We start from the raw sequence: 12,248 nt of genomic DNA on the forward strand, positions 1-12,248 counted from the left end.
AATAGTTACCTACAAAAAAGAGGTGACCATCTCAATTAATTTATACTCGTACATCATAGATGAATCTAAGTTAGAAAACCATTGTTGCCTGGTAAGCACTAGACAGTTGTTTCGTCCTAGCATCAGACTCTTTCAACAGCACGAAACTTACTTACGCCTGTTAATCCCAATGGAACATAGGCCACCGACCAGCATTCTGCAATCCACTCTGTCCTGAGCCATCCTCTCTAGTTCTATCCAATTGTTGTTCATTCTTCTCATGTCTGTCTCCATTTCTCGGAGTAATGTGTTCTTTGGTCTTCCTCTTTTGCTTTGGCCTTGAGGACCCCATGTGAGGGCTTGTCTTGTGACACAGTTGTGTGATTTTCTCAATGTGTGTCCTATCCACTTCCAGCACAGAAGATCCAACTTAAAACTTTTAGATCTCGTTATTAACAGAATAAATATTATCCACATAACCTTCAAACCATTAGTTCCATCCTTTCTTGTCAAACGATGAGCTCATGTCGCTGAAGAGTCTCATACCGGAACGAAACAACCATTCAATATCATCCGATTATTACTAGTTATATAACTAATTTTCTTTTTTCATATATACTTTCCTTCTTTCTTTTTCAGAATCTCCAAGAAACGGAAACTCTGCCAATCTCAAACCCTATCAAACATGGATTATATTATTCATTGTAACCTTGTTACTCAGATCTATTCTCATATAATCACAAAGTATGGTAAACTAAACATTACTAGGAACAATAGTCGATCAATATGCTAGGCTATTATAGTGCAGATAGGATGTGTAATTATAATTAGTATCAATAACCATATTCACTACCCCAAGCTTTCTCTAATAGAATAGCATTATTTGGATAGAATTGATATATATATATATATATATATATATATATATATATATGATGGTGATGATTAACGGTAGTGTTGTTTCATTTGGTGACCACGGCTGTTGAAATGCAAGAGACAATATTTTGAAGACAACGGATTATTAATTCCCATGATAAAATCATCATAAAATTATTGTTAATCAATGAAAATTTTCTAACTAAGTAACTGAACAGAGAGTAGTTTGTATGAAACCTATAGTACTAAAGGTTTATTTATTCAATCAAAAAGAATATCAATGTCAAACACACTAGTTATTCTACATACCGAAATATTTTTCTATGTTATTGATTTAGTTTTCGTACTTATATCTATGATCATATACTGTTTAAAAGAACGACTGGTTGTGGAATGTTTAACTTTTCGGTTAGAAGGATTTTCATCCTTCCGTTGACGATACTACAGGGAACCACGTTTAATATTACGGTATTCGTTCGATCATACATCCCAACCGAAACTAATAAAATATAGTCCTGAGTGTCAATAATGAGAAACCATAAACGCTTGTAAATATTGACGTCTTCATTCAGTTACACTTCACAGGTATTATCCGCTGCAGATTTGAGGTTCCAACTCAGCAATAATTCGAATTTGCTATTCAATTAGTTTCCAAACTTTGGCTTTTATTATCACCATGAGCTTTATACTACTCATAAGTAGAACTCGGTGATCTCTAAAATGTTTTCATAGTCGACCATAATCTAGATTAGTTAGTATTTTTATCATGGACAATTATAATTTTTCATCTTATGGTGTGTTATGGTTTATTATATATGTATACAACCCATTTCTCTACGAAATATAAATATGGTAGAGCCTGATTATTGACTTTCGGACTCAAGGAAAGAGCAAAAGGAAAAGCTTTAGAATCGTGAGCCAAAACGAACTTTGCTGTTGACCTAAAGTTAATGGTGCTGGTCAGACTTTTATTGGCAAAATCCGAAACGCTAGGCTGTAGAGTAAATGATGAACGCGAAATAGATTGAATCAGAATCAGGATTCTGATTGGTGGTTTGCTATTTAATTTCGCTCAGTGATAACAAGTCATAATAGATGTATTATCCTTGGAGGAATAAATCTGCTTTTCGTTTCAAACATTCGAATAAATACAGAAACGTTCATGTAATTAAGTAGTATTTGTAAACCCTTTTTAATGACATTTGAAATTACTCTTCCATAAAAATAACCCTAAAATGCTTCAATGTCATCGAATCTTTATTTGGTGTATTTCGTATATTTCATATGTCACCGACTTCTCAATTTAGATGTTATTATTTGATAACTAGTAATAAATATAATTAAAGTTTTTAATTTATATCCACGTAGAAAATTGTTTAAAATGATATCAAGCGTATCACAACAATACTGAGATTAACATTATTTGTTAACATAAAGTTAATAATTAATAGATGTATAGTTAAATAACTGGAGCCCATTTAACACAGTATAACCGTATGAAGCCTAATCTTTGTTTTCCATTAGCACAATATATAATTATTACAACTTACCTATAAATAAATGTCTGGTGGTAGAATACTATAAACCAATCGGTTTTGTCGTAGTTTTTATCCTGTTTCTATCCAGTTGGGATATAAAGCTGTAGTGGAGTCCCCAAAGTGTATCTCATCCAAACAAGGACTCATTAGATAATTGCACATATTTCCCAGTACTGAGTTTTACGCTAAGCTTTAAGTTCAATATCTATCATTTCAAAGCTTAAAGGCTTATCCACTTGGGTGCTGAGCATCGATAATTTTTGAGACTTAAATAAAATAATGGGACCCCACCAACTTATGGGTACCTAAATATTCGTTAAGGGAACCTGTATACTATTAGAGATTAATTAAATTTAATTTTTAATATTAGCAGAAGGAAAGTATAAGCGTTTATGAAGTGATAAAAAAACTATTGCTTAAGCGGACTTCATTGGTTTTGTTGTGTATTTTTGAAATGATTAACTCAATTATTGTTCCGAATGCTATTATCAACTCATAACTCAGATCACTTTCTTTGAAGTATGTGAACCAAACCATCGTAATGCTATATAAAGCGACAACAAAAGCTTCTCAAAAGAACTATGCAGCTCAGAGATAAGATAACTGAAAGCAGACTCTTGTAGCTGATAATGATTACTGAACTAATGTACCTCAACTCAGATATGGTCAGAAATCACTTTCCATCCTCATTAATTTAACTATTAAAAACAAATCGAAAGTTTTACTGTTTTACCACTTGGATTTAGTAACTAGTCAGTTAATTTTAGAAAACAGTTATTATCAGGAGATTTCAGTTTCATTATACGTTGGTGACAGAAATCAACATTTTTGAATATATATTCCCCTTGCTTATTAGTTCGTGACAGACTAGATTCATTTCAGTTTAAAAAAATCATTTAAATAATGGATTGGAAAGTTGAATGGCTAGAGTAAAGATTTTTGTCAAATGATTCACATCAAAAGTATGATTTTGTCGATTGAAACCAGACTTTGAACATATAAACGGTAAACGAGTTTTGGAATTATGAATAACTATGACCAACCAACACACTAAAGTAGGAAATCCGACGTTTAGTATATCAGTTCTTATCAGTTAGTGATCAACCATTTAGAGAACGTGAAATAAGGTGTCAAACACATTTTGCTTGTAAACTATATTACTCCACACTTTTCCTTCTTTCTGAATTGTACAGACGTGTTTTAAAAGTTATTATAGGATGTCATCTTTTGAATCAGAAATATTTTAACCACGTACTTTATTAATGGCTCGACAAGTCAACTAAAAAATGTTACTTCACTTTCAGTATACTGTTCCAACTTCATATGATTGTTATATTACCAACAAGTATGGAAATTGTCAAATTTTATTGAGATCATGAAATGATCATAGTTAGACCACCATTAACAATCTGACAGCACTAGATGGCCTTTTCGTACTATCATGAGACTGTTTAGCAGTGCGCATCCATGACCCACCAGGGGTCAAATAATCGAACTCACGGCCATCGGTCTCACACATGAACACTGAAGCTCTAGAAAATTGAACGGGCATCAAATAGTATACCATTCTAACTTCAATCGACTCGTGATATTGAGCAACCGTTATCCATTTCGTGTGACGAATAACTACTTCACAACAAACATGGGTGAATTTTACTTGTCATGGCTTCCCACTAGAACTTCAAGAGTTAGATTTTTAAGCTAGTTACTGGTGAGCACATGATCATTTGTAATGCACGAGGATTTGTGGCGATTACAGTATTTTTATAGTTTAAATTGCTATGGAAAACTATGAAAATACTGAAATCACCACAAAACCCTTTCTGATCAAAGTTAATTCTTTCTACGGCAAAAAATTAAATAAATCAGGACGCCAGAATTAGTGTAAAAAAACAACTGAATGCTTTACATAATTGCTTTAATTTCATGTCAACTTTATTTAAATAAAATAAAATATCAGGTTGAATTCAATGAATTCAGGTCAACAATAAAACGAAAAAAATAAATAATCTTAGAATAAGATGTAGGTAAGATGAAAATTAACAAGTTTAATCAACTGATGTTTGAAAGTCGATATTATTATGAAGAATATAGGCAAACAGAATATTAATAATTTCAACAAATAATGATAGTAATAATTATAGTGATAATAATATTGAGTATTATTTAGAAGATAAATATTACGTATGAATAAATTGAAGAAGTCGTATGTTAGTCAAGACCTGATATCAATTTGTTTTGATATAAATTGTTATACTTTTATGAACACTGAAAACGGTAACTAACAATGAACTAAATTGTGTTATCATAGATATGATTTCATTGTTAAGATTAATATTAAGCAGAAAATAAATAACGAATGGATTTCTGTTATCTCAAGCTTTCAACTTTAGATTGTCTATATTCTAAGAAAGAAATTTTTAGTCTCTAAAATCTACTTAAATCTACTGTCAAAAACTAATGACCGGTAGTATATCTTGGTCAGGCCATCTCCAGTCATTAGTTAGTATATGATGCCCGGTGTAAATAGCTAGCTGGGTATGTATAAACTAGTTCTAGCCACTAATATCAATGAACGTTTATAAATTCTCCACTAATTCAAACATCTCTACCTGTAAACTTACCCTTAATATAAACCTATCTCACTCGGTGAATCTATCATAGATGAGCAAGGCTTCGAAGATGCATATTCATCGACCTACGCATTTCTACTGCCTTTGAAGGCTAAACTTCGCTGTCGTAAAATATTACAGAGTAAGTCACTGTACATTATATTAACATCTTGATAAACAAACGGTTTAATTGATTCACAGGTGGCTCGTATTGGTGAAAACAACTCAACGTTTCTGAATGCTTGCCGAGATGTTTTCAACCAAAAACCAAAATGAGATGGTAAACCTACAAGATTAGAGAAGCATTTGACGTTATTCAACTGATTCAGTCTGTGTAATCATACTTGTTATAAATAAATGGGGACGACTCTTCCAACTCATCAGTAGAATTAGGTGAACCGATTAGGACCTATTCACTTCAGTTAGTTTCTTTGATAGCTATAGCTGAAAATATATATCACTATTACTGTGAATGATTTCACGTCATAATGAAATTCATCACTATTCTCTACGAAAGCTTTTGGAATCTCCAAACAAGATAACTATCCTACTTTCATTGAGAAGTTGGTTTACCATTAAATGAATGGTAATTTAACACAATTCTGTGATCTACACAATCAACTGAATAATAAATGATACAGTTTTTCAACTACATCATCAAATGAAATTTTGCAAAATGACATGTTCTATTTTTAATTCACTATTTAAAACAGTATACTTGGAAAGCTTAAAATTCGTTCACTTATACACGATTATACACTTGTACACGATATACACGTTTAAAAATTCCAAATAATCAATTATTTATCATTATATTCCACAGTTCTCTGTTTTGATTTGAGCATATGATAAAAACTAATTTGAAGTGATATTTATCTTCATTGTTCAATGTTAAAATTAATCTAAAATTCCTCTCCCTGTAATAACTATTATACATTAAGATAATGAATATGTTTACCAAGAATTGTTTATTAACAAAGATTTGTCTTAAGTATAAGAGAATACGTTTTTTTAAAAATCATTATTACTTTAAGTGTAGTTATAAGCTTTTATACAAAGTTTTTATAACTATTAATCAAGGTGTTCATTGACCTTATTATTACTGTTTATTCCTACCATTGATCACACACAAAATCTCTAACTTTTACAATTACTCTACTAATCCTTGTATAAATCGATTTCCCATATCAGTTTAACGCATAGCACATTATAATAGAAAATTATCAGTCAATATACATTCAATGACCAATCTTATATATATATATATATATTTACATATACACAGGTATATTTGTCTATTGGGAAGGAATGCTCAACCACTGTATATACAGTTACGCATACATTCAACAAATTATATGAATATATTATTGACCAAAATATTATATACGAGTTTTGAACAACCAAATTGTTGTATGCATGTAGCATTTACATGGTCGTTCCATGCTTTTTTGTTCAAATTAGGAAAGAAATTAAAGTCAGCTGAAATCTAACTAACAATAATAACTGTTCACTTCCGTTCTCTACATATATTAGTTATTCAAATTATGAGTGAAGTATTCACTACTGAAATTAGCCCAATTTTCTCAGTAAGAAGTTATTATATTGACACAACTACACATGTTCCTATGAGCACAATAAATAGGCATGTATAGACATACCAATGTGAGCACCTCATATATATATATATATATATATATATATATATATATATATATAATTGTTTATATTAGTTCATAATTAGTATTCGCTAGGAAAGTCACATACATAAGACCATTTGTATTATTTGAGAAAAGAACACATGGAAGTGATAACTTCAGATGATCAAAATATGTTAAACAATCCATTATCTCAAGTTAAAAAAGCTAAACAGGAACGTCAAGATGTAGCTGACACTGAAATACCTCTAGCGAATTATTATCCACAGCCACATGAAAGCCCATCGTCATATAATTTTCAACAAACTGGTTATCCATTTTGTACTATCTCAACATCAACAACACCGTTACCATTACCAACATCATCGACATCATCATCCCCGAATTCTACTACTTTTGCCAGATCTTCATCAACATCTCTTCCTAACAAGTCATTATCACAGCCAACTAATTATGGTTTAAACGGACCAGACTGTTTAGTGGTTTTGGATATTTGTACCTCTGGTCGACAGTATGATGAAACAGGTTCCGATGAATATCCAATTATGTTATTGACTGCGAAAATCTATCAATTAAAACAAAATGATGTAAGTATGATAGAACTAAGAATTTATCAAGTTGATTTTTAATAAACAGAACAATTTTTTTCATTTAACTGTTCTTAATGAAACTAACTACTTAGGTCAATTATTCAGTCATCAGCTGTTGGTTTAAAATCTAGTTCATTAATCTTGTGAATAACTATGGAATATTTTATATTGACTTCGAATTTAAAATCTACCTGTAATAAGCTACGAGGTCGGATGGTTATAATTACTTCAAGAGTAATCTCGTCGGCAATTGAGATATAAATATGCAGCCGTTTACTTCTATCCTGAGGATATGTTCTGGAAGAATGTTCGTAATGGTATATGTTAGACTATCTGGAAAATGAGAACATGAGAAAAAAGGAGCTAACAACAGCGTGAATACACGGGATATACCTAAAATGATTAATAAAAGCAAGTGATAATAAGTAGCAGTGACACAATCGTGTAAAAACGGCAAACCGTTGAATTAAAGCCGATACAGTAAAGTGCAGTGTTCCAGCCCTTTTAAGGTTGGTCAAGCTTCATTCCTTTGGATAGCTTAATCTGGAGACTTTTAGTTTAACCTTCATGGTTTACATTTCTAATTGGATATCCATTGGTGCGGTGTTCCAACCATGCTAAGTTTGGCCAAGCCTCACTCGGTAAAGCTGATTAGTTTGTCTGGATTAGAATCCGCTTTCCGAGGCTTAATAACCCACCGTATGGACGTGATTTCGTGGGGAAATCGTTAGAACCCCTGGATCTTAGCACATGGGTGCCGCACTTGGTGCAAGTGTAGCCTACATGCACACCGGTAACACAAGTTTTCACTGATGCATCCTATATCATACACGAAAGCATATTCACCCACCCAGGAGGATAGATGGTTACTGCTCCCTTCGAACGTATTTGCTACAGCTGACTGTCTCTTACGCATTATGTGCATATCACTGGCACAAGGAATTTTGTCCATACACTTCATGAAATACACATAAGCGCTCTCTCAGGACGGATTGATAGTCACCTATCCGTATTATTTGCTATCGTATATTTCTATTATCTTCGACCTAAAGGATTAGTTCACTGATTTTATTAGACATGGGCAGACATTTTAACAGCTTATAATTCCTTGCACTAACCCACACGTGTGATCTTTGGATGTACCAATATACATGAACTACACAAGTCAAGACTAATGCAATCTATGTACACAAGTATGCATATCGTGAATATCATTATGGCCAGTCACTGACTTGTAACTAATGTCATACTGCCTCAGTTTATTTCAAACGATCAATATGAGACCACCTAGTACGGCAGCCAGAAAAGTATATAGATATAAATAAAGATTGTCCTCTTATAGTTCAGACAGTGAGGGTCTGAAATACTATTTTTGGGTAGATAGATAGACTGTAGAAGTGGACCAAATATGAAGTAGTTGAGATTTATAGCCGTAAAGGAGGATTTTGTTAGAAGTGAATACTTTCAAGCTGAATATTTCAGTTATTGAAATTTTACTATCTTGGTAGACAACAGCAAACATTAGAGAGAGAAGACTATTTGAACTTTCAACGGAATGACAACTGTTGTTGACATGGATGTGATTGTCAGTGGGATTTATATTGACATTACTAAGGGATATATTTCTACTGGCTTTTTCATCAACTTTCATAATGGTCAGTCACTGACTTGTAACTATTGTCATACTGCCTCAGTTTATTTCAAACGATCAATATGAAACCTTCTAGTACGGCAGCCAGAAAAGTTGACCTATTTAAGGTTCAAGAATTCATATTACCAACTAATATCTAGTGCGAATTTTTACTGAGATCACGAACCGATCCAAGTTTTACTGAAAGTAAACAATATCTATATCACTTACTATTTATGCAGAACTATCTATTATTCAATACAGAATAAATTATGACGATGGATCAAACAGAAAACATCAGTTCATTGAAGAATTCAAATATGTCATATTTGTTAAAATGATAATTAAGTTTAGAGTCTCCTCTCACTAACTTTTTTAAGCTACCCGTCAATGGCTGCATGATAGCGTTTGACCATAATCTTCATTGTCATCTTGTTGACTCGAGCAATTTCAAAATGTCTTGTTTCTGTTAAAAATCCTGATAATAAATTCGTTATAGATTTCTCAAACGGTCTGATAGTTGAATGGATAAATCAAATTCAATTATATCATTTTATTATCAAATGATCGATAATCAATTATGAGAAAAAATATTATTTGTCGTTTACTCAACATACAATAGGATTATCGATGTCAAACAATGTCATCAATGATTGTCAGTAAATAAAGAGAACATTTTTAAATATGTAGTTTCTTAAGTTATCCATCTGCGAACAAATATGGCAATACTACTAGCTGACAGTTATTCTATAAAATTTCTTAAATCCGTTTAGCACACTCTTGTACCTAAATATTAGCTAAAATTAAACTAAGAGATACATAATCCTTGGTTGGAGTTGGTCAGATAATCATGTTCTCTGGATCAAGATCCTAAACACTGTAGTGTAAAATCAATTCATATGGTAAATATATTCATACTTAATTTTCTTCTAAATCTTCATTTGTAATCACACTTCATACTATCTCATTCCCGATGTTATGTATACTGTTTAAGAGTTTGTTTAAATTTTCACTCTTCCAAGTATCATTGATGTTTTGCTTTTTATCAGTTTTCTCTCCATCTGAAATTTCTCTCATGGTACCCACGAGGACTGAAAAAAACTGAACTGACATATAATTGTCTTGAAGTTCATTGTTACCTATTACATACTGACTGATTGATAAACCTACAGAATAATTAATAATTTAAATAAAAAATTTTAAACAAGTATTCTCTGAAATTATATAGATTCATCCTATTATTGATGGCACTATATGAACAATAAATCATTTGTAAATTAGATGTTTTTAAAGTATTATTTATATTACTTATTTTCAACAGAATTCGCTTGATTTTCAGCAAGGTGGTGCAGAATTTCAACAGTTTATTAAACCTTGTCAAATAACCTATCATGATTCTAAAGAGTTTAGTCTGTCAAAAATTAAACAACCGTATGTTAAGTTAGAAAGTGACGAGATCTATCCACAAGATAATAATGGCAGTTCAATAACAGATAGGATAATTCAATCTGATGTTAATGGAGAAAATTATAGTGTGAAAATAATTGGACCAACTGAAGAGTGCCAGAAAGTGACTTCAGTAAACACTCAAATTCTAACCGAAGCTCCACTACTTGAAAAGGCTTTAAAGGACGTAAGTTTGAGATAAAAAAAAATACTGAAAACATTTTTTTCAGATATTTTATGAGTAGGAATGTTTTAGTGTTAGCATCGGTAACTAAATTCTAAAAACTTACATATAGAAATTTAATCTATCTTATTTGAATGAGTTTGGTGAAACCTATGTAAGCAGGTGTTCCTTAATATTTTACTCAGAATTTAGTATGACTTAGCATTTAACATCATACATCCTTTGCAAAATAGTGTAGTCATTATTAAGGACTTTAAAGTAGTTAGTTTTCGTAAGCAGAAATGAGACTCATAATTTGATAGACACTGATTCCAATGTTCTGGTTAGTCATTAGCATAGAGATTTGTCAATCAAAAATAACTGCCTAGAAAATAAGTTAATAAAATAAAATACAAACAGTTCAGTGAAACAACTTTTCTCTTTGACGACACTATTCTGATTTCTCAAATTGTCACAGTTTACAGGGGGATGATCCGCAACACCTGACCCACATCGTAAATCATAACATAGTGTTATATTGATGATATTGAAAAAAAATGAATTCAACCCATTAAATTGTCTCAAAATAGTAATTTTAACTATAAATTTTCATTTGGATATCTCCGAGCCTTATTTCTCCTTTACTAATTAAGGCTATCTTTCACTAAAATAGTTACTGACACTAAGTTCCTCTGAAAAATAAATGTTAGAAATCTAAAACTTCTGAAATTTCGAATTTTTTAGATGGTTAATTTTTTAATTATAGTCATTGTTGTTATCACTCAAATAATCCTCTATCAGTTTTTAGGAAGTATTTTATTGTTTCTTATAATGACAGAATATGGTTTTTAAACAGTGTGTTAGTACTATAGTTTCGTGTTTGAATAACTCTACCACACTAGTTAAAAGCATTAACTTCCATCAGAAATTTTGTGAATAGTTAACCAAACATCTTTTTCTAATTTGTAGTAGGCTGGTTGGTTTAAGGTGATTGTCAGAATCTAAATAATTTTAGAAATAAGATTTTCGAGACCGTATTTACTCACTCATCATCCCAATGGGTGTGTCTTTGAACACGAATACTCAAGCCTCTTTAATTTTGTAAGAAAAATGAAACACACAATAAGCATCATGTTAAAACAGTTCTGATTTTTTTCGGCAGTACATCTTATTTCAAGTTGTTAGATAAATATACATTTTTAGCACTAAACTGATAATTTTTTAATTATCAATATTTTGATATTAAAAATACTTGGATTGCAATCCGTCTTTACAAACCTGTCTCAAAAATTTATTTGTCATTCTCACTAAACAAAAATTCATTATTCTTTCTTACCATGACAGTTTAACCAGTGGATTCAAGACAATAATCTGTATTGTTTCCAAAATGATCATTCCACGGTGAATGGTAGACATCTTGATCAGAATTCTTCTCCATTTTGTTGCTCAACTGCTAATTCTAGAACTACCATTAATACTAATAGTACCACTACGGAGAAAATGGAATGTGATGAAAATTTGAAAAGTTTTATTTTGCTGGTCGATGGACCGTACGGCCTACGTTTAACACTTCATCCAGAAACTACCATAAAATCAATTGACATTACAAATTATCCTTATTTTTATCAATTTATTGACATAAAAAAATCTTTTGCAAAATTCTATAAACTTGCTACTATCCCAAATACAATTAATGAAATGATGGAATGTAAGTTATGGTGAAGTATATTAGCTTTTTGTATTTTCTGTTCATTAGACT

At 31.4% G+C, this 12,248-nt stretch overlaps 1 protein-coding gene across 1 annotated transcript in view; it reads left to right on the forward strand.

The window, feature by feature from the left end:
- Nucleotides 1–8,527: 8,527 nt before the first annotated feature.
- Smp_169540 (heterogeneous nuclear ribonucleoprotein-related) overlaps nucleotides 8,528–12,248 on the forward strand; it is a gene marked incomplete at both ends in the record, with an annotated part of 31,636 nt that continues 27,915 nt past the window's right edge. The window contains 3 exons of the mRNA XM_018790698.1: nucleotides 8,528–8,557; nucleotides 10,202–10,513; nucleotides 11,834–12,197. Coding sequence (XP_018647393.1) covers nucleotides 8,528–8,557; nucleotides 10,202–10,513; nucleotides 11,834–12,197 — 706 coding nt within the window. The remainder of the gene's footprint in view (nucleotides 8,558–10,201; nucleotides 10,514–11,833; nucleotides 12,198–12,248) is intronic.

Source organism: Schistosoma mansoni (assembly GCF_000237925.1).
Source record: "Schistosoma mansoni, WGS project CABG00000000 data, supercontig 0267, strain Puerto Rico, whole genome shotgun sequence".
Taxonomy (NCBI): domain Eukaryota; kingdom Metazoa; phylum Platyhelminthes; class Trematoda; order Strigeidida; family Schistosomatidae; genus Schistosoma; species Schistosoma mansoni.